The 23,556-nt window shown below is 48.6% G+C and overlaps 1 protein-coding gene across 5 annotated transcripts; it reads right to left on the bottom strand.

Moving 5' to 3' along the window:
- Positions 1 to 2,298: 2,298 nt before the first annotated feature.
- On the bottom strand, positions 2,299 to 23,058 carry arnt (aryl hydrocarbon receptor nuclear translocator). 5 transcript variants are annotated; one of them, XM_064296744.1, is made up of 21 exons: positions 22,550 to 23,058; positions 20,722 to 20,815; positions 20,343 to 20,381; positions 20,115 to 20,162; positions 18,673 to 18,886; positions 17,530 to 17,743; positions 16,889 to 16,991; positions 16,570 to 16,635; positions 13,416 to 13,501; positions 12,924 to 13,000; positions 12,636 to 12,770; positions 12,375 to 12,449; positions 12,090 to 12,241; positions 9,966 to 10,088; positions 9,456 to 9,540; positions 9,236 to 9,320; positions 8,985 to 9,084; positions 8,047 to 8,245; positions 6,297 to 6,480; positions 6,044 to 6,186; positions 2,299 to 5,636 (listed from the first exon to the last, which is right to left on the bottom strand). In XM_064296744.1, exons 1-21 carry the CDS (start codon positions 22,584 to 22,586, stop codon positions 5,556 to 5,558), a joined length of 2,340 nt encoding a protein of 779 aa, XP_064152814.1. In that variant the 5' UTR covers positions 22,587 to 23,058; the 3' UTR covers positions 2,299 to 5,555. The 5 variants fall into 5 exon arrangements, with proteins under 5 accessions (XP_064152814.1, XP_064152787.1, XP_064152806.1 ...); XM_064296717.1 differs by having other exon boundaries at positions 6,297 to 6,483; positions 22,550 to 23,057; XM_064296736.1 differs by having other exon boundaries at positions 6,297 to 6,483; positions 9,966 to 10,085; positions 22,550 to 23,057.
- Between the last annotated feature and the right edge of the window lie 498 nt (positions 23,059 to 23,556).

Genomic DNA, 23,556 nt, shown 5'->3' with positions numbered 1-23,556 from the left:
TTTACCAGGCTACTGGAGGTCTAGTTTGGATTGTAGTTTCTGACCAATTATGACCAGTTGCTAACAGTGTATATAACATTGATGTCATGCTCATCAAACCATTTGGTGATTGTGCGTGCTCTATGGATAGGAGTATTCCCATCCAACAAGAAATAACATTGACCTTGCCTGCTAAGGGAATGAGTGCATATCACGCCATTACAAAACTGGCAGAACCCTTCACCTTTGGAACCAGTACTCAGGTCTGTAGCCTTCTATAATATACTGTATGTCCCTCATATGCCCCCGCCTATTTGTTAAGAAAATGAAGTATAATTCTTCTGACCACATCTCCACTGCTCGATAATCCATTTCCCATTCTATGCACCACTGTAGTCACTAATGTGCACTTCCAGGTGTAATGTACAGTTCTCAACAGACTGCGCTTGATTAAACTGCCTGCTCACACTCTAGATTGACATTTGCAGTCAACTGATTTAGCATTGACTGCAATGAAAGCAGAAGCAGTTTTACATAGTTTCAATTTTAAAATGGTATTTCTGAGATTTAAGACATTCCACAACATACATTTATTTTGAGTTGATACTGGATTAGTTTAGGACACCTAAACTGACAGAACATGTTATTTCAAAATGCAACAACACACAGTAACACTTCAAACATCAGGCTATAACTTGTAAAATTAACTATGCTGGCGTAAATGTGCAGAGTGCAATGTCAAGTGTATTTGTGAGATGAGATGTAGAAATCTAAAGCATTGCCATAATAATATTGTACTTACCCATGTAACCAACCTGTTTTCTTGGTTATTTTTTTAAGTGAACCAGTCCTGCTTTAATCTTTAGAAAAGTCTTAATCTCACTTTCTTCATTACAGAACAAATTCCTGTCACCATGGAAATTGTTGAGTCTCTCTTTCACTCCTATAATTTCAATAGTGTTTGACTTTCTTCTGCCAAACTCTTCCAACCACCCCAATCCTTTTACAAGCTCTTCATGGGCACACTCCGCACACACCACTGCCATTTTCCTTCATGAAAAGTTAAGCAGGAGTTTGGTGACATTCGCATCATGGTTCACGTGAGCTCCACGACAGTCACACCAGCACTTCTGCTCATTTCCCCAGCTAATCCAGTGATCGTAGTAGGTGGCAGTGTGGATGTCTACTGCGTCGGTAGCAAAGAGGCCCATTTTTGAACATCGGAAAGTGCAGTCAGAAGATTTGTGTGAAATGTGTGAAGAGAGGAATGGAAGGTACAATAGAAATTTCAACCTGCAGTGGAAGAGAAAACTGAAAACTCACCCAATTCCTCACTGAAAGATACAGAAGCCATTGGTGTAGAAAGATAGATAACTAAATTGGCATGAAATGAAAAAAGAATGAGGAAGTCGTAATATCTTAAGGTTTAATAAAAGAGGATTAAGGGGGATTTGATTGATTTTAAATTTTTAATGGGAATTAATAAAATGAATTTTAAATACCTGGGGGGCTAAAGCAGAAATTAGCTAAAGGTAAATTCCACACAGATAGCATTAGCTATTTTTATTTTACAGGGTTGTCACGGTGTGGATCCATACTAGGTCACGTAGTAGAGGCCGGGATCATCTGGGCATTCAGGCTTGAGACAGTGCTGTACAGTTTCTAGATTGCGCAAGTTCCCACAGCCGCGAATGGCCTGTTCTCATCATTACGTAACCTTATTGTCCAATAAATTTTTTTTTTTAAAGTGTAATTGTGGTTTAGATGCCAGCGAGAACAGACAGAAATCCTATCTTGTGCAAATCACCAAGAGAAGCTTCCGGATGTTAGCAGACAGGTGGACAGAGAATAAGGAATGCAGAAACGATAGCCGAGAAGCCAATCTTTCCAAAAGAGAGATGTCACAGGGTAAGCCAACTGAGAGTGAAATGGATAGAGCTGAGAGGTGGTAAGCTGATCCAGCTCAATTAACATAGCGACTCTCTCCTGCTCTTGCCAGAAGAGAAAGAGAGAGAGAGAAAGAGAGAGGGAGAGAGGAGGAAACCGATCCTCCGGGACTGACACGAAAGTCTCGCACGTCCTTTCTGCCGGTGGAGACAAGCACGAAAACCAATACAATTAACAGAGGTGGCCACTGTTCGTCAGCCAGGAAGTTACCTTTTCCTCTAACTGTAGCCACTGTAAATGACACCATTAAACCTGTAGCCACAGAATGACGCAGGCCAGTCACGTTAGGATTTTATAGCTTTGTTCAATCCACCGATTCAGAACCACGCGTCCTTTTCATGAAACTGAATACAGAACAGTCCACAGACGAGATTGTTTCTGGACAATACAACAATTTAATACAAAAAAAACCCTTGAACATTCTCTTTACTCTTTTATAACATTTTTGTTATATATAGTCATAATTTGTGTATCTATGCATAATATATAAACTGCAATTCACATTGTAAAAACCATGACATGGAACACCCCAAGTGGTTTAAAACAAAACAACACAACAGAAGTCACAAGAATACTGCCCTCTTCCAAAATGAAAAATAAAACTATTGACACAAACGGCAAGTATACATGTATTTTACAGGAAAAGAATATGCAGGCGAGTTTATGCATTCGCGTTCACATCCTCACATCCACATATATAACAATGATCAGACTTGGGAATGGGAAAGGGGCATAATAATCGCAATGCAATTTATACAATTCAGGATTTCAGTACATTTCGTAAATTCATACCTACCCCTACCTAGCCCTTAAAGCCAGTGTGGCCCGGGTGAGTCAGGTCAGCACTGCTTAGCTCAGCTTCCAACGCAGAGCACTGGACACCCTGCCTTCCACAGCTCATTAAAGTGTGAGTAAAGCTTCTCTCCAGATAATGTTCCATTACCAGACCAAACGAAAACAAACATCCATCTTGGATCAGGACCAGGACTATCCCAGGCCTTCGCTCAAACACACTAGGCTGTGCCATGGAGAACGAACGGGCACCAAATTCAGCACACCTGAAATACCTGAAGTGAACACTCATCTCCTGTTCCGTATTAAAAGTCATAACACTTACAATAACAACATGAATGGCTTTAAAATATGTATTTCCTGCTGATAATTATTGCTTTCATTCAATATTTTTATCGTTTTGATTTATTTTTTATTTTTTTTTAAACAAAGTCTCTTGATTTTCAGAGTAAAAAAGAAAAGCCCACACATTAAAGGGTGAGGAGAGTGTGCCGTTTTCACAGGAAAAAGGATGAGGAATCAAAACAGACAAAACACTAATAAAATCATGTGCGTGTGTGCATGAGCGTGTGTGTATATTATGTATGCAAATACATAACATACACACGTTAAGGTTATACAGTTGCATACTAAAGTGTATTTCATCTCATATTTCATATGAATCGACTGAATTGGCTGCTGGAAGATTCATCCACGACCTCTTGAATTAGCTGCATTCAGGTAATAGGAACACCTGCAGACCTAACCAATGAAAATATGGCATGCGGACAAAGCACCAGTCGACATACACCTTCACAAAAAAAAAAAAAAAAGAAAGCATTTTGACTGCAGGTTTTAAGCGACAGAAATTACACTTTTTTTTTGTAATGACACCCGTGGCTCCATGCACTTTCACTTTGAGGTGGAAAAGGGCCGGCATTAATGACTGGACACTCCAAATTGACGGTAAAAAGGTAGGCGTAAGGACTCGTTACACGTTTCATAATACAGAACATAGTTTTACATAATGGTGCTTGCCAAGTCACTGTACGTGTGCAAGCATGCACGTGCGTCGAGTAAAGTAATACCGGATTCTCTACCACAAAATGGAGATCACAAAAACCACATGATTGCATGATTCTTCATTGCCGTCACATATGCATACGGTTTGGTACTGTACCATTCAGCAGCAGGTGGTGTGTGTCTAGTTAACAAGGGTTGCCAATCGCAGCTCTGTTAAACAAAGATGTTTAACACATGCTGAACAGAAGTAGGCACCCAAGTGGCTGCAGTATATGAGAAATGTGCATGGAGCCAGCCAGCCGGGGGGGGGGGGTTGTACCTCTACAGCAGGTGACGTGCACGTAGAGGTGAGGATGAGGAGGGTGAGGGGGAAAGGAAGGAAATGAAAGCGGGTGTTCCTGACTCGCTGACCTCACCGTGGCCCATGGGTGACTGACCCGGGCTCGATGAGCTGCAGCGGATTTTGGTTAATTCGAAAACAGAAGTCTTTCCGAGCAACTAAACATGCTTAACCTGACACGGGTGACCTCCAGCCTGCGCTGTACGCAAGGGGTAACATACAGAGACCCTGCGATGCGTCAGTGAGGGGCGGTGGAATGGTGTCCCGTAGCGGGAATCCCGACAGCGATCCCAACCGCACAATCCTCTTAAAATTCAGTTGGCAGTGATGTCATCGACCCTGTGTTTGTAATGATCGGCAGGAAGCATTGAATCCGACTTGTTACAGACAGCGACGACCCTCGCCGCCAACTGGCCCGCGCCGGTGTGTTTGTGCTCGAGGTTACCCGTGTCGAGGCCGTGTCTTAGTGCTGGTGTAAATCGGTGCTGTAGCATCAATGGCAGCCTTTAGGTCACACTGGCAAAAGCTCACAGCCATGCGACGGTTTCGGCTTCACAATTCAAACACAAACTGAATTAAAACCTGCACCACAAGTGTGTATATATATATATATATATATATATATATATATATATATATATATATACACACAATCATTGAGTATAGGCTGACATACCTCAGTATTTTCCAGTTTTTGCATTTGTACAACAGAGAGCTAAGAGCATGCAAGTGTAAACTGGCAGACAGTTTCCAAATGACCCTAGAGCTCATATAACCTGAATACCCTTCAAACAAGAGAAACATCTTCACATAAAACAAGAATCTCCTGTGGTTCACACAAATGTGGTACACAGGATTTTTTTAAAAGTTATTCATCTTTTTTTTTTATTTTTTTTTTTTTTTTTTTAAGAAAAGGGACGGACTCTTATATATGCTTTCTTATAGATCTACCCTCTTTACACTTTAAAAAGTAATGCTCTGAATTAGAAAGAGGAAAAACCTGAAGGAGAATTTCTATCAAAATCTTCCTAAAAACTGCCCGTGTGAAGCCGGCCTGCATCGGCGGGACGTCCCGGCAGTGGGAGCGCTGCGTTGTGCGTTAGCGTTAGCGTCTGCCTCTCAGATCAGCGCTGCGTTTCCGCGCAGGCGGCCTCGCCGCTGAGACCTGGGCAGTGCCAGCAGGGCGGCCATTTCCCGCACTTTCAGCGCAAATCCATTAACCTGGCTGTGCCCTACGAATCGCCGCTCTCTCCTCCACTGATTATCGCTGCGTCTCCTCCCTCCACCTGATTGTGTCTCTTGTCCCTCTAGCGAGCCTCTCTGTCAGCGTTTGATTATGCCTTCCCTGTGTCCTCCTGTACCTGGCGGGCAGTGCAACTTCAGATTTGATTTCAAAAATGATAAGAGAGACAGAACAGCTCTGATGGTGAGAGAAAGGGGTGGGGGGGTGGGGGGGGGGTTAAGAAAGAGGCAAACGGTTAAAATTCAACCCTGTTCACTCATTGAAAGGAGTGAAGAGCTCCGGGAAGTCGTCGTTGTTGAAACTGGGTGACTGGTCGAGCATGGAGAGCACATCCTATGGGAAGAGAGAGGGACATTACATCAGCAGCCCCACACCAGTCAAACCACAGATATACAGCGAGCGCCATAATGTCTGGGACAAAGAACATTTTTTCTTGATTTGGTTCTTATACTCCACAATTTTAGATTTGTAATCAAACAAATCACCAAAATGGGGGGGGGGGGGTGTTATGTATAAAAAGTGAAAGTGAAATAAAAACGGTGAAACTAAAATGCATAAATATACCCATTAAAAAAAGCTTAGAATTTGCACGTTAACGGCATGTGAATTGTTTCAGTACAGAGCCAAATAAAGTGGGGTGGGGGGGAAGTCTTCATCCCAAACATTATGGAGCTAACTGTATAGCCATGTGTCAGACACATACAGTATACAGTACTGACGCATAAGCGAGAGAAACTCACCGGGAAGATTTCAGCCTGGTTAGACTGTGACTGCTGGTGTGCCTCTGCTGTGCCCTGTGCATGGGCCTGGTTCTGCCACTGTGCCTGCCACACTGCCTCCGCTGTTCTGGAGGGGAACTGCGTCACCGACTGATTCCCATCTGCTGACACAGTGCAGGTGCAGCAGCAAGACTTTAAACACCCTCCCAGAACGTTTCTGTTGGAACGCGCGCGCACGCGATGTGTTAAAGCCCGCTTCGCCGCTCAGTCCTACCGTAGCCGTTGGCAGCGGGGTTGCCGCGGGAGTTGACGGTCGGGTAGGTCGTAGCGTTCGACGGGGCCGGAGCGGCGGCACTCGTCATCGTGTTAAACGAGGAGGAGGATGAGGAGGAGGGGCCAGACGCGAACCCCCCCAGAGGAAACTGGGCAGCCTGGATCTTCCCTGTCTGTGCTGCCACCTGCTGGAGAGCACAAAAACAGACCAGAGCACGGTGTGTGTGTGCGTAATAAAACACTGAGGAATTTTACTCCATGATCAATGCACCACAAACGAGATAAAGCATAGTCCAGTCTGTGTTATAATGCACCAGTTAACATGAGTACACACATGCACAGGGCTCTGTAAGTGCAGTGCATGTACAGTAAACACATGCACAGGGCTCTGTATGTGCAGTGCATGTACAGTAAACACATGCACAGGGCTCTGTATGTGCAGTGTATGCACAGTAAACACATGCACAGGGCTCTGTATGTGCAGTGTATGTACAGTAAACACATGCACAGGGCTCTGTATGTGCAGTGTATGTACAGTAAACACATGCACAGGGCTCTGTATGTGCAGTGCATGTACAGTAAACACATGCACAGGGCTCTGTATGTGCAGTGTATGTACAGTCAACACATGCACAGGGCTCTGTATGTGCAGTGCATGTACAGTAAACACATGTACAGGGCTCTGTATGTGCACAGTGTATGCACAGGGCTGTGTATGTGCAGTGTATGTACAGTAAACACATGCACAGGGCTCTGTATGTGCAGTGTATGTACAGTAAACACATGCACAGGACTCTGTATGTGCAGTGCATGCACAGTCAACACATGCACAGGGCTCTGTATGCGCAGTGTATGTACAGTAAACACATGCACAGGGCTCTGTATGTGCAGTGCATGTACAGTAAACACATGCACAGGGCTCTGTATGTGCACAGTGTATGCACAGTAAACACATGCACAGGGCTCTGTATGTGCAGTGCATGCACAGTAAACACATGCACAGGGCTCTGTATGTGCAGTGTATGCACAGTAAACACATGCACAGGGCTCTGTAAGTGCAGTGCATGTACAGTAAACACATGCACAGGGCTGTGTATGTGCAGTGCATGTACAGTAAACACATGCACAGGGCTGTGTATGTGCAGTGTATGCACAGTAAACACATGCACAGGGCTCTGTATGTGCAGTGTATGCACAGTAAACACACGCACAGGGCTGTGTATGTACAGTAAACACATGCACAGGGCTCTGTATGTGCAGTGCATGTACAGTAAACACATGCACAGGGCTGTGTATGTGCAGTGTATGCACAGTAAACACATGCACAGGGCTCTGTATGTGCACGTGTATGCACAGTAAACACATGCACAGGGCTCTGTATGTGCAGTGTATGTACAGTAAACACATGCACAGGGCTCTGTATGTGCAGTGCATGTACAGTAAACACATGCACAGGGCTCTGTATGTGCAGTGTATGTACAGTAAACACATGCACAGGGCTCTGTATGTGCAGTGCATGTACAGTAAACACATGCACAGGCCTCTGTATGTGCAGTGTATGTACAGTAAACACATGCACATGGCTCTGTATGTGCAGTGTATGTACAGTAAACACATGCACAGGGCTGTGTATGTACAGTAAACACATGCACAGGGCTCTGTATGTGCAGTGCATGTACAGTATACACATGCACAGGGCTCTGTAGGCGCTGAGTATGCTTGCAGCATTGGACGCTGCCCCTGCTGCTCACCTGAGTGTTGAAGGGGGGTCTGGCTCCAGCCCAACCCCCTGCCCCCCCTGACGCTCCTGCCTGGACCTGAATGGGGCTGTTATTACTGGGTTCCCCAGAGGGGCAGGTGGGGTTGGGGGCATTTTGGCGGGACATGTGGGCCAGCATTTGTCCGGCCGACGGCGAGGGCTGCACCATCTGTTGGGCCATTCCGACCGGTCTGGAGCAACACAAGCACACATCATCAATAACAGCAACAACTGCAGCAGCACAACCACACATCATCAATAACAGCTACAACTGCAGCAGCACAACCACACATCACCAATAACAGCTACAACTGCAGCAGCACAACCACACATCATCAATAACAGCAACAACTGCAGCAGCACAACCACACATCATCAATAACAGCTACAACTGCAGCGAGATAGCAAGACAGCACAGACACATACAGCAAGCAGAACCAAAAAAGCAGCTACATTCATCAAAAGCACAACACACACGTCACCACAACAGCTACACCGCAGCACACAACCACACCCCAATAACAGCTACAACTGCAGCAGCACAACCACACATCACAAAACAGCTACAACTGCAGCAGCACAACCACACCTCATCAATAACACCTACAACTGCAGCAACACAACCACACATCACTAACAACAGCTACACCTGCAGCAGCACAACCACACCTCATCAATAACAGCAACAACTGCAACAGCACAACTACACATCATCAATAACAGCTACAACTGCAGCAGCACAACCACACCTCATCAATAACAGCTACAACTGCAGCAGCACAACCACACCTCATCAATAACAGCTACAACTGCAGCAGCACAACTACACATCATCAATAACAGCTACAACTGCAGCAACACAACCACACATCACCAATTACAGTACAAGAACACAACCATCCCAGCCACTCCACAGGGCTGCTGCAGTACCTGAAAGAGTCGTTTGGCCGGGCGGCGGTGTAGGAGTTTCCCTGGGGGTAAATCTGCTGAGGTCCTGAGGCAGAACTGGAAGGAAGAGCCTTTGATGGCTCTGTTCGAGAGAGAGAGAGGGAGAGAATGAGAGAGGGAGAAAATGAAAGAGAGTACGTTTCCATATCCCAACTTTTCATCTGTTAACTAACAGCACGCAGCAGAGAACCACAGAAAGCGGAGCAGGGCCTAACTGGCCGCCGTGCACGTACCTGTGAACAGGTCAGAGAAGCGCGGGTCTCTCTCCAGGGGCTTACTGTGGTCTGGTCCCGCTGTGGTCACAGCTTGGACCGGAACCTGAGCGTGCACGAGCACACACACACACACACACACACACACAGACACACACATCATCAGTCACATGTATGTGGCAGGGAGAGGAACACTGTGAGGCTCTAGGGAGGGGTGTGGTCAGAGATCCCGTCAGCCCACCTGTGGTAGCGTCACCTGGCTCGACTCATACATGGCCTCTCTACTGCCCCCTGCCTCCAGCTCTGCCTGCTGCTGCTGCAGCTGCCTGCAAGAGAGAGGGAGAGGGAGAAGGGGGGGAGAAAGAGAGAGAGAGATACAGAGAGAGAAAGGGAGGGAGACAGAGAGAGGGGGAATGAGTGAGGGAGGGGGGGAGAGAGAGACCAAGAGTGAGAGAGAAAGGAGGGAAGAGTGAAGTGAGTGAACCCACTTAAATCGCACCTACTCAGATCCTCCACCATCAAGCACTACTGCAAACAGCACTCCCACCATCACCAGAGCGAGGAGGGAGAGGAACAGACACCAGGGCAGTCCCGACATGCTCGTTACCCTGCACCAAGGGGGGGGGGGGGGCGGGGCACCCGTAAGAGCGAGAGACATAGAGACAGAGAGAGAGAGAGAGAGAGAGAGCGCGATGGAGGTCCGTCCATCTCCAGCACCAGCCACCCAGCGCTGGGAGGGCACTGATCTCACCTGGCCGATACCTGCCCCGGGCTCAGCACCTGGGGGCAGCTGGGGCTGTTCTGCCCCAGCGAGGGGGGCAGTGCCATGCCTGGGGAGGAGAGGGGGGTGAGGGGGTCCTGAGCCGAGGCCCTACTGCCCCGCGGAACCGGAGGGGGGAGGGGGAGGGGGGGGGGCAGAGGGTGTCAGAGTAAGAGATCATGGAAATCAGGAACTGAATCACACACACGCAACCACGACAAGACCTCAGGGGGGTTTTGAGGCAGAACCAGAACACACACACTCCAAACGACCACCTGTTACCACTCACTCACACACTCACTGGGGGGGGGGCGGGTTCTGAAGGCCACTGACCACTCCAGAACCACCACTCACTGGGGGGGGGCGGGTTCTGAAGGCCACTGACCACTCCAGAACCACCGCTCGCCTCCTGCTGAGCTGACGCGGAGCGAGCTGCAGCCGCACCGCCACGATGACAAGCTGCAGGGTCTCACAGAACCACCGCCATTTTACTGCGCCTGTTCCCACACTGAACCCCATATAAAGTGTGGAAAAGTCCTGGAAAAGTGCGCCTTCCACCCGATCATTCTACAGGGATCAGCTAGTGGAACCTCTGCAAACCTCCTCACATTCTGAACGATCTAGATGTGCTCTGAGAATTCAAAAGGAAGGGTGAGCGCTCTACCATTCTTTGACCAAATAAAACTAAATTCAGAGTTCTGTAAGCTCAGCATTCAGAGAGCTCAGGTCCCTCATCGAGAGAGAGAGAGAGAGAGAGAGACTGCATTCACAGACATGGACCTGAGATTAGAGAGGGTCCAGTGCAGATTTATATCCCATGGATGTGATAGTTAAACCACCAGTATCCATTAGTAGCCCGTCACAGTGATATGGGGATCAGTCGATTGTGCGGCGCCCGTGCAGAATCAATGCTGCGAATGAGCAGCAGCGATCAGCATTCATCAGGCCACAGCGCTCCTTTAACCCTGGACACAGGAACCCGTGCGGCAGAATTAAAATGTTTGAGCTTTACCATCAGTGAACTACTGCTTTGCTCACGTGGGGTAACTGCAGCTTGAATGCAGTCAGTGATGAGTCTGCTTGAGACCATGTGGAGTGTGAAGAAACAGCACAGGCCTCTGCATTATCATTTGAATCCACTGGGAACAGACTTAGATACAGGGTACCTACTGTTTTCAAGACATTATTTTCCAGGACATTTACAGGATATTTTATGTGAGCAACACTGGTAATATATAAAAGGGAAGATTCTGCTCATGGACTCAAAGGTGGATGGGAGACAGAAATTGGTTGTGGGGGGGGTGGGGGGGGATGTTGGGGGAGGATTGTGGCTAATAACGTTACACTGAAAATATTTTCCAGGACAACCAATTATTTTCCTGGACATTTAGGCAGTTTTCCAGGACAGGTGAGAACCCTGTGAGATATGTTAATGTGACCCTGTGGGGTGTGTGAATGTGACTCTGTGAGGTGTGTGAAAGTGACCCTGTGAGGTGTGTGAATGTGACCCTGTGAGGTGTGTGAAGGTGACCCTGTGAGGTGTGTGAATGTGACCCTGTGAGGTGTGTGAATGTGACTCTGTGAGGTGTGTGAAGGTGACACTGTGAGGTGTGTGAATGTGACACTGTGAGGTGTGTGAATGTGACACTGTGAGGTGTGTGAATGTGACCCTGTGAGGTGTGTGAATGTGACCCTGTGAGGTGTGTGAATGTGACCCTGTGAGGTGTGTGAAGGTGACCCTGTGGGGTGTGTGAATGTGACCCTGTGAGGTGTGTGAATGTGACCCTGTGAGGTGTGTGAAGGTGACCCCTTGCAGAGGACCTGGCATGTCACACGGATGTGCATTTCTGACACATTCACCAACAAACAGAGAGACGTCGGTTAGTTTATCATTTGAATAATGAAAGCAGAAACTGCAAAACAACGCTAGGTTGACCTTGGTGCTGGATTTTCCACATGGATATACTCATACTGGTGTCCCTACAATGTCATAAAGCTCAGGGCTTCCAAGAGTCCTTGAGCTGGACCCACTTGCTCAACAATGTTGAATGTCTCAGGGTCTGCACATGTCCGTGTGGGTGTGTATGTGCACGTGTGCGCGTGTGCTGAACTCACTTGACGTTGGCGTTGGTGCAGATGATGTACTCGATCTCCTCAGAGAAAGGGTTCTGGAAGGTGAAGGAGCTGGTGCGCATCCAGATCCACTCCCGGGACTTGGACTGGAAACGGAACATCACGGACAGAACCTGCCCCTTTAGCTTCAGCACCTGGGGGAGAGGAGGAAGGAGCAGGAGGACGAGGAGGAGAAGCAGGAGGAAGGTGTGACGTGAACGCACTGAACCCAGCAGCCTGGCCATCGAAGACAAACATACGCTCGCGCAGAGCCCAAGATCATCTCACCTGCTGGAAACTGTCCCTCAGGAGGCCCTGATCCTCAGGATGAGCCAGCTCCAGAATATCCTTCCCCAGCAGCTCCTGAGAGGGACAGAGGGAATGAGAGAGAGAGAGAGAAAGAGAGAGAGAGAGAATGAGTTTTAAAATGTTCGACATGAATGAAAGGAATGAGTAGTGGGTTGCCATATGAGAGTTATGCAGCTCAGATTGCTGTCAGTGGGCAAGTAAAGATGGCTATTCCCCCCTGGAGGGGGGGGGGGGTTCTACCTGAGGCTGGTAGCCCACGGTGGCCAGGCAGCGGTGGTCCACGAAGGTGAAGACGCCCTGGCAGTTGTGGCGGGAGATGAACTCCACGGGAACGCTGATGTTGTTAATGTCATTGTCACTGGGACAGCAGGTCACCTGGAGGGAGGGACGAGGTGAAGAATCAAACCCAAAACAGCAAAAAAATTAACTCTATACTCACATTGCACATGCACACACACACACTAACACAGGCGGGCCACAATGATGGAACTCCCCAAAAAGTCGCCCGGAGCCAGAGAAACGGTGTACCTGTAGCCTCCCGATGGCCACCAGACAGAAGCGGCTTCCCTGGGTGGTGTCCGTTTCCTCTTCTGAGAGAGACACGCCTGAAACACAGCGCAGCGTCAGGCTGGCCACACCCACATTCACGCATCACCAAAGGACATGCTCAGAACAACCGATAATGACGGAGGATTTTAAACATAACACACAGACGCGTGTGCACGCTGCGTGGCGGGTTTTAAGCGCATGTAAAGCTGACATTCACCGAGTCAGCACTATACTCAAACCACCGCTGGACTGGGAAGTCTTCAAATGAGGAGAAAGCACACAGTGAGTGTCTGGCACCCTCTAGTGGATTATTTTCAAACTGCTTTTCAGAGTGAGGGAAGCTGCAGTGCTACAGAGTCTTTCATTAGACAATGACCCACAGGTTTAAAACCCGGTCCATTGAAGAGAGGACCAGGCCGTACTCTGTGGAGTGGTTTAGAATGTGTGTGGAGGGGTAAAGGCAGCACTCACCTGCAGGCGGCCAGGACTTGATGTAGCCTGTACAGTGCACCACCACATACTGCGGCTCCCCTTCTTTCGCTGGACCCAAACCATTCCTGGGGGCACAAAGCAAGGCAAGTACATATAACACTGTCCATCAGTGTGTGGGCTACACCACTGTAACCCCAGCTGTGTGAATCAGTGTATGAGCTACACCACTGTAACTCCAGCGGTTTTGTGTGAATCAGTGTGTGAGCTACACCACTGTAACTCCAGCGGTTCTGTGTGAATCAGTGTGTGAGCTACACCACTGTAACTCCAGCGGTTCTGTGTGAATCAGTGTGTGAGCTACACCACTGTAATCCCAGCGGTTCTGTGTGAATCGGTGTGTGAGCTACACCACTGTAACTCCAGCTGTGTGAATCAGTGTGTGAGCTACACCACTGTAACTCCAGCGGTTCTGTGTGAATCAGTGTGTGAGCTACACCACTGTAATCCCAGCGGTTCTGTGTGAATCGGTGTGTGAGCTACACCACTGTAACTCCAGCTGTGTGAATCAGTGTGTGAGCTACACCACTGTAATCCCAGCGGGTCTGTGTGAATCAGTGTGTGAGCTACACCACTGTAACTCCAGCTGTGTGAATCAGTGTGTGAGCTACACCACTGTAACTCCAGCTGTGTGAATCAGTGTGTGAGCTACACCACTGTAACCCCAGCTGTGTGAATCAGTGTGTGAGCTACACCACTGTAATTCCAGCGGTTCTGTGTGAATCAGTGTGTGAGCTACACCACTGTAACTCCAGCGGTTCTGTGTGAATCAGTGTGTGAGCTACACCACTGTAATCCCAGCGGTTCTGTGTGAATCGGTGTGTGAGCTACACCACTGTAACTCCAGCGGTTCTGTGTGAATCAGTGTGTGAGCTACACCACTGTAACTCCAGCGGTTCTGTGTGAATCGGTGTGTGAGCTACACCACTGTAACTCCAGCGGTTCTGTGTGAATCGGTGTGTGAGCTACACCACTGTAACTCCAGCGGCTCTGTGTGAATCAGTGTGTGAGCTACACCACTGTAACTCCAGCTGTGTGAATCAGTGTGTGAGCTACACCACTGTAACTCCAGCGGTTCTGTGTGAATCAGTGTGTGAGCTACACCACTGTAACTCCAGCGGTTCTGTGTGAATCAGTGTGTGAGCTACACCACTGTAACTCCAGCGGTTCTGTGTGAATCAGTGTGTGAGCTACACCACTGTAACTCCAGCGGTTCTGTGTGAATCAGTGTGTGAGCTACACCACTGTAACTCCAGCGGTTCTGTGTGAATCAGTGTGTGAGCTACACCACTGTAACTCCAGCGGTTCTGTGTGAATCAGTGTGTGAGCTACACCACTGTAACTCCAGCGGTTCTGTGTGAATCGGTGTGTGAGCTACACCACTGTAACTCCAGCTGTGTGAATCAGTGTGTGAGCTACACCACTGTAACTCCAGCTGTGTGAATCAGTGTGTGAGCTACACCACTGTAACTCCAGCTGTGTGAATCAGTGTGTGAGCTACACCACTGTAACCCCAGCTGTGTGAATCAGTGTGTGAGCTACACCACTGTAATCCCAGCGGTTCTGTGTGAATCGGTGTGTGAGCTACACCACTGTAACTCCAGCGGTTCTGTGTGAATCAGTGTGTGAGCTACACCACTGTAATCCCAGCGGTTCTGTGTGAATCGGTGTGTGAGCTACACCACTGTAATCCCAGCGGTTCTGTGTGAATCGGTGTGTGAGCTACACCACTGTAACTCCAGCGGTTCTGTGTGAATCGGTGTGTGAGCTACACCACTGTAACTCCAGCGGTTCTGTGTGAATCGGTGTGTGAGCTACACCACTGTAACTCCAGCGGTTCTGTGTGAATCAGTGTGTGAGCTACACCACTGTAACTCCAGCTGTGTGAATCAGTGTGTGAGCTACACCACTGTAACTCCAGCGGTTCTGTGTGAATCAGTGTGTGAGCTACACCACTGTAACTCCAGCGGTTCTGTGTGAATCAGTGTGTGAGCTACACCACTGTAACTCCAGCGGTTCTGTGTGAATCAGTGTGTGAGCTACACCACTGTAACTCCAGCGGTTCTGTGTGAATCAGTGTGTGAGCTACACCACTGTAACTCCAGCGGTTCTGTGTGAATCAGTGTGTGAGCTACACCACTGTAACTCCAGCAGTTCTGTGTGAATCAGTGTGTGAGCTACACCACTGTAACTCCAGCGGTTCTGTGTGAATAAGTGTGTGAGCTACACCACTGTAACTCCAGCGGTTCTGTGTGAATCGGTGTGTGAGCTACACCACTGTAACTCCAGCGGTTCTGTGTGAATCAGTGTGTGAGCTACACCACTGTAACTCCAGCGGTTCTGTGTGAATCGGTGTGTGAGCTACACCACTGTAATCCCAGCGGTTCTGTGTGAATCAGTGTGAGCTACACCACTGTAACTCCAGCGGTTCTGTGTGAATCGGTGTGTGAGCTACACCACTGTAACTCCAGCGGTTCTGTGTGAATCGGTGTGTGAGCTACACCACTGTAACTCCAGCTGTGTGAATCAGTGTGTGAGCTACACCACTGCAATCCCAGCGGTTCTGTGTGAATCAGTGTGTGAGCTACACCACTGTAACTCCAGCGGTTCTGTGTGAATCAGTGTGTGAGCTACACCACTGTAACTCCAGCGGTTCTGTGTGAATCAGTGTGTGAGCTACACCACTGTAACTCCAGCTGTGTGAATCAGTGTGTGAGCTACACCACTGTAACTCCAGCTGTGTGAATCAGTGTGTGAGCTACACCACTGTAACTCCAGCTGTGTGAATCAGTGTGTGAGCTACACCACTGTAATCCCAGCGGTTCTGTGTGAATCAGTGTGTGAGCTACACCACTGTAATCCCAGTGGTTCTGTGTGAATCGGTGTGTGAGCTACACCACTGTAATCCCAGCGGTTCTGTGTGAATCAGTGTGTGAGCTACACCACTGTAATCCCAGCGGTTCTGTGTGAATCGGTGTGTGAGCTACACCACTGTAATCCCAGCGGTTCTGTGTGAATCAGTGTGTGAGCTACACCACTGTAACTCCAGCTGTGTGAATCAGTGTGTGAGCTACACCACTGTAATCCCAGCGGTTCTGTGTGAATCGGTGTGTGAGCTACACCACGGTAAACGCACCTGTTCCTGCTCCTCAGGAAACTGAGCCGGTTCATGGACACCGGCTCCACGGAACTCATGCCAACCCTGCAGAGCACAAGGCCAGACATGTTTCACAGAGGCCACTTCCAGGCAGTCACACCTCCCTGCTCTGTCAATACGCTCAGCGCATTTCTGAGACACGTCCTCCAGGCGCGGGAGGACAAGTGAAAGGTGGGAGGTGAACTGAGGCATGTGTACTTAAGGGCCTCCATTCAGAACTACGCAAACACGCACGAGCCGGAATGCTGGAGGAGCCCTAGCCGCGGCGTGTGACTGAGGGGGCGGAGCCGCGGCTCACCTCATGCGACAGATGAAGGACCTGCGGGAGCCCATGCACATCCGGACCGAAGACTGCTGGCCCTCCTTCTTCACCGTGCCCGTCTTCAGGTCCAGCATGCGACCTGCGGGAGGGCAGGCAGGCTCTCAGCGCATTCAATTTACTGTCCCCAAAGACCTCAGATGACTGCCGGCGTCGGGTAGCGGCCAGCTGAACCCGGCTGTTTCACAGGGAGGAGGGGACCGTGTAACTCTGCGCCATCACCGGCGCCCCCTGCTGGTCAACCGAGCGCCTACAGCCCGGCGGCAGTCGGCAGGCTCGGCTTACGGCCTGCGGAGTGAGAAGCAGCGGCTGCTGGGCGGAATGTGTTTCAGGGCAGAGCCGGTCCCGGTGCACGCCCTCCGTACTGCTAGCAGCAGCGAGGACAGCAGGTGAATAAGGCAGGGAATTCCAAACAGGGAGGAATACAGCTAAAGGGTTTAAAATAAAGACTGTAACGAAAGCCACAGAACGGAGGAGACAAAACAGCAGTACAGCACTGGGTCACTGAGTCACGGAGTCAGGCTGGAGGACGGAAGCAGAGAAAGGGGTCGTGAGAAACTGCAGAGACGCAGGCAGCGGGTCACAGAGAATGTGAGGGGGTGGGAGGGGCGGGGACTGACCGCTGGTGCTGCTCTCCGTGGTGGACAGCTGCTCCCTCAGCTTGTCCGTGTCCTCGGGGTGCAGCTGGTCGTACAGCGAGCTGCCCAGCCACTCGGACTGCGGCTGGTTCAGCACCGGCGTCACCGAGTCCGACACGTACACCACCCGGCCCGACTCGCACGACACCACAAACAGGAAGCCGTCTGCCGCCTCCAGGACCAGGTGCTTGAGCTCCTGAGAGAGGGAGGGACCAAGGAGAGTCAGCGGCCAATCGGAGGGCTGCAGCAGGCTGGGCGTATCCTGGGGAAAAGGCCACAGCCCTCTTTGCCCTCACCGACACGCCCATCCCCCATGTTTGTGTCCACAGCCACACATACACAGCCGAGAGACAGAAAGCAGGATAGACCCCGGCTTTTGTTCCCACTTAATCCCGTCTGTCCGCAGCGCGTTAGAGAGACGTGCTCAGTCGGCGCGTCAGACAGACAGAGCAGCGTGTTAGACAGACAGAGCGGTGCGTCAGACAGACAGAGCCGGTGCGTCAGACAGACAGACAGAGCGGCGCGTCAGACAGACAGAGTGGCGCGTCAGACAGACAGAGCCGGTGCGTCAGACAGACAGAGCGGCGCATCAGACAGACAGAGCGGTGCGTCAGACAGACAGAGCGGCGCGTCAGACAGACAGAGCGGCGCGTCAGACAGACAGACAGAGCGGCGCATCAGTCAGACAGACAGAGTGGCGCGTCAGACAGACAGACAGAGTGGCGCGTCAGACAGACAGACAGAGTGGCGCGTCAGACAGACAGAGCCGGTGCGTCAGACAGACAGAGTGGCGGGTCAGACAGACAGAGCCGCGCGTCAGACAGACAGAGCGGCTCGTCAGACAGACAGAGCGGCTCGTCAGACAGACAGAGCCGCGCGTCAGACAGACAGAGCGGCGCATCAGACAGACAGACAGAGCGGTGCGTCAGACAGACAGAGCCGTGCGTCAGACAGACAGAGCGGCTCGTCAGACAGACAGAGTGGCGTGTCAGACAGACAGAGCGGCTCGTCAGACAGACAGAGCCGCGCGTCAGACAGACAGACAGAGCGGCTTGTCAGACAGACAGAGCCGCGCGTCAGACAGACAGAGCCGCGCGTCAGACAGACAGGCGTGGCGCCTCTCACCTGGTCGGTGAGGAAAGACGGCTTGTAGCCGCCGTCGGGGCCGCTGCCGCCGCTCCCGCGCAGCGTCTTCATGTGCGACACGGCCATGCGCAGGATGGTCAGCTTGTCGGGCTTGCGCGCCAGGGCGCTGCAGGTGGGCACCATGTCCGACAGCTCCGTGATGTACGCCGTCATCTTGTTCCGCCGCCGCCGCTCGATCTCGCTGTGGTTCTCCCTGCGGTGAGGGGGGGGGAGGGGAGGGGGGAGAGAACGGAGATGGGGTCGGAATAGGGAGGGGTGGGGTCGTACCGAGGAGCGGGCGCAATAAGAGGAAAAGTCAAACACGGGGGTAATTGAGGGAGGAGGAGGGGCACGGGAAGAGAAGGATGCAAAAAATGAGAAATTAATGATCCATGAGCAAGGACAGAAAGAATGCCTCATCGTTCAATGAGAAATGGAGTGAAAGACAGAGCAAGAGAGGACAAGCCTCTTTAGAGGTCCTGGAGAGAAAGGGAAGAAGAAGAAGCACTTCAACAGGAGTTAAGGGAGACACAGTCAAGGCCCAGAACTACTGGCACCCTTCATAAAGAGGCACAAAAATAAAACAAATACCATCATTACCCAGCTATTATTTTTCCACGTGAGGTACATACTGTACATTATTAATGACTCAATTTAATCATTACTTTATATGGCCTTTTACTCCTCATTTTCATCGAGAGTGCCCATAATTCTGGACATGACAACATAACGGACAATTAGCTGGCATTGGACATGAGAATACAACAGGAAACAACAGCCCAACCCAAATAAAATGGTTACAGGGCACTGACTGGATCAAATTCGGACCATGCCAGCGCTAACTGTGGCCAGTAGCTCGAAAGGGCGATGTGTAATTGGCAATGGCGTCGCCCAGGTTACGGGAAGGTTCAGTCAGTCAGGGCTCCGTGTTTCACCGCCCTCTAGCGACCCCTGCTGGTCGATCAGGCCTCCCTTCCCTGGACTTTAATTCTTTGGGGCGCGGCTGTGGGCTGAGGACACCACGCGTTTCGGAGGAGAACCGCGGATGAACACACTCACCCGAATCAGCAGAGGGGTTGGCGCATGAATACGGCTGCGGTTTGGACATTCCCAATTAGGGTGGGAATCGGACATATTCAGCCCCACACTGGGCACCAATGTTTTAAAAAATAGTTATCGGGCACCGATGGAAGTGTCACCACAGGCAACAGTAAAATAAAACATTGCAATTTTACTAGTCAACAGCGATATAACTTTAACAGTAATGACAGCCTTTCTGAGCAGTCGGCATCATGCATTTAAGAGCAGGGGGGGAGAAGAGGAGAGGAATAGGGCAGAGGGGCTGAAATGACCAGTACCATGTTTTTAACAGTTTCACACATCAACTCTTTTTCCTTCCTTCCCTCACTCATTCTTACATTCCTCCCCTTTACCCTTCATACCTGGCAAACCGTTCTTTGTCATTGGATCCTCCTGTGTCATCATCGCACCTGAGGAGCGACAGACAGGGGCCCATATTATTCTCCGGACAGTAACAGGCCTTTCACAAGCACTCGGCAGGTCAAAGTAAGAATACGGCACACTAAATGAGCAGGAACACAAGTCCATAAGCAAATGCCAAAGACTACATCACACATCAGCACAACTACACAGAATCCTTTGTGACGAACCTGAAGAGTTTGCTTCCATCATCGTCATCAAAATCGGGCCTGTGAGAAAGAGAGGGGATTCTATTATTCAGAACAGTAAAAAAAAAAAAAAAAAAAAAAAAACAGAAGCATGACAATCACCCTTGGAATTAAGAGCTAAAATACCACTTCTTTGTCTTAAATGATTCATATTCTGTTTAAGAATGAATTTAACTCCGTTAATTAATTCCGCTGTGGAGCGCTGCCTCACTGCATAAATTCTGAATGGCGCTGAAGCACACGCAGACACTTTTAACGGGAGTTAAAGTTACAACTCATATCGAACCGGATCCAGTCTGGGTTGAGTGTAAGCCGGTGGACGTTACGCTGTTCATCTGTGATGCGAGGGCCTTGTACTTACACCGCGCGCCTCTTGTTGTTGCCTTTCTGGACCACAGCTCCACTGCCGGACCCAGTGGCTGCACCCAACGTCAGCGAGGGCACATCTGACATATCTGAGTCAGAAATAGAAACAGAGACCAACACATTCTTAAGATCGTTAACAAGGCTGCCGATAACATCAGATGGAGAATATAAGTTTCCAGAATGTACCCAACCATGCCCACTTTTGCATTTGGACGTAGTCATTCGTCATTCTTCAGAGGTATGAGACACAATGGTTATCAAATTATGAAGTCATTTAGCAGCAACTAGTAACACTATTTTTACATACCACAACACTGACCATTACATAAGAGAGAAAAACAATCCAAATGCACTGCATGATATTGTACAAAATAACAAATATGGCCAAATGATTCAACACAGACTCCCGCCAATTACCTTCGCATCTTTGTGTCTTAAACGAAGTCGATCTTTCTTTGCAACAAGATAAACTCAAATTTCAAGTGGTTTTTAATAACAAATAGTTTTACTGATTGCTACCATCACACTAGTTTGAAGCCAAAAATTAAAAACCGAATTATTGTAGATACAACAACCGACGTTAACAAAACGTATAGCCATTATCGACGCAAAAAACAGAAAGAAACTACAGTAGCAAATGCATGGGACGTTTAGTTTTATTGCACCAAATAACGTTACAGTATTAGATAAGACACGTGTAGCACGTGGGAAGTTTCATTTTATTTGTTTGAACGGTCGTTAGAAAATACTGCAGCTAGTAAAAACGGAAAACCTGTTTAAACTCGCCACCTGTCTAACGCGTTACGTGATAATTGGAGACAGTCCCATGGGTGGCACAGATAAAGGTTTCACTCTAGCCATATAAATATCTGGCCTTATTTGGTTTATCCAAAGTCTGGTTTATTCATAGCTAACATATGTAGTTAGATCTATGCTAAACTGTTTACATAGCAATTAACTAGTAGCCAACTAGTCTGAACCTTGGCGGGGATACAAAAATCTAGCTAGGGCAAAGTAGCCTAGTAGTACTTAAGACTACAACGGTCATTAGCTGGTTGGTTAGCTAACCACGTTAGCTAGCAGCTCTCTGTCTTTGCTGTCATAACTATTAATGTTAGCTATTCCGTCAGACTAACGTGAGATTTTAGCTACATTTCTAGCATAAATCACTAAATAACTAGCCTCATAGATCCGTCTGCATCGGTTCCCCCCCGTAGTAACTAGCTACTAGCTAACCGATTGCGCAAAACAGAATGATCACTATTGGTATGCTAGCTAGCTAACAAGTCAGCCCCTGACAGTTGCAGTGGCGTTTTAGGACCATTTCTGGGTTTTTGAATGCATTCTACTGTCCGTCCATCCAGCTATAATTCGAAGAATGTTTAACTTAGCAGAGACAGTTTACATAATTAGCTAACTTTAGATAACCACGAACAAATTTCGTTCAATAAGCCGGTAACGTTGTCAGCAACGTAGCCGATTATCTTACACGAATGTATTAGCCTGGTTAAGTTCGCCGTCTAATATAAACATAGGTAGTCTATATATCACACAGGGAGATAAAGATATTATTTAATTTGCGCGCTCGCTTTCCAGCGTTGAACTAGCGAGGCATGTGGGGGGAAAATACAATTTGCAAGCCAATATGTACAACGCGATCAAGCGAGTGTTGGCTAGCTAACGTTGCCAAACCCGTGACTGAAAGTGACATTTAGGTACAAACATTGAGACTAGCCAACAAGCGATTAAAATAAGAGAGGTAATTGTTATCTGGCAACGTTTCACACCGTTTTCGATGCCTCAGCAAGTTACTGGAACGTTACCTGGATCTGTAGAATCCATGTTTGAATCGAACAACATAAACAAAACTTAAAAGTAGGAAAAATCCCTACAATGTTGTTTCTTCGTCAACGTAGAGGTTTATCTTGACAATCTATTACGCCGGCTAATTCAGCAGCTTTTTCATGACTACTGTAATTATTTTCCCCATAGGCAAATGTTAGTATTTCCAATTCATAAAAATAAAAACGATGTTTTCCTTTATCGGGTTTAAAACCCCTTTTTCTTGATCCAAGATGGCGGTCCAACTAGCCGATTGCGATAAGTCAACCGAACTATGTTATTCAACATCTCCCATTGGTCGGAGCCTCACTAATGTACCCTCATCGGCGACCTGAGTGCACAGTGTGAGGTAAAGAACAAGGTTAGGCGATTCTGTTCGGGAAATGCTGTATTATTTTGACCACATAAATTATGAAACAATGTCCACTTTACTTATATGTCCAATTTATCTGGTCTCTTTTAAAGTGTTTGTTACCGTTCCCCACTCGCCCCTGTTTTGTGGTCTATTTACGTTTGTGAACATTTACCCAGCAGTATAGATGACCGCACTTCCGATATTGTAGCGTGGTTTTGCGGTACGACCACAACAGTGAATTTATGACGATTTGTAAAAAGGGCGTTTTCAGACAGTGGTTTGATGGCGTTGTGTTGCGCAGATTTATTAATCTTCAATCTGTCCGGTGGCGCACTTCATGAACTTTACGGTACACGTCAGCCGATAGGTTTCTACGCATAATTTGCGAAACATTATACTCCGTCGCTCAATCTGCATTTCGGACTTGTAACGGAAATACATATCGTACTAGCAATGGCCACAGTGTCCCCTCGTGTCTTTAATGTTCCTAGATTTCAATCTGAAAAATGAATAGTCTGTGTAACCTCTTATTATCAGGGGTTTGCAACTGCGTTATGATTAGCCCGAGTCGAAATTATAACATTATACCAATCCTTACACCAAGTTGGTGCAACTATTACACAGTGAAAAGTT

Source organism: Anguilla rostrata, chromosome 1 (genome assembly GCF_018555375.3).
Source record: "Anguilla rostrata isolate EN2019 chromosome 1, ASM1855537v3, whole genome shotgun sequence".
NCBI classification, from domain to species: domain Eukaryota; kingdom Metazoa; phylum Chordata; class Actinopteri; order Anguilliformes; family Anguillidae; genus Anguilla; species Anguilla rostrata.
This window is presented reverse-complemented; position numbering and strand designations above follow the sequence as displayed.

Bases quoted from the DNA above. Each gene is read 5' to 3' on its own strand.
- arnt (XM_064296717.1), bottom strand. From the start codon at position 22,586: ATGTTGTTCGATTCAAACATGGATTCTACAGATCCAG. The intron at 9,085-9,235 runs GTACGTGCACGG...TCTCTCGAACAG, and splicing joins CTTCTCTGACCTGTTCACAG to AGCCATCAAAGGCTCTTCCT. The intron at 6,187-6,296 runs GTAGGACTGAGC...GCACTGTGTCAG, and splicing joins CCCCGCTGCCAACGGCTACG to CAGATGGGAATCAGTCGGTG.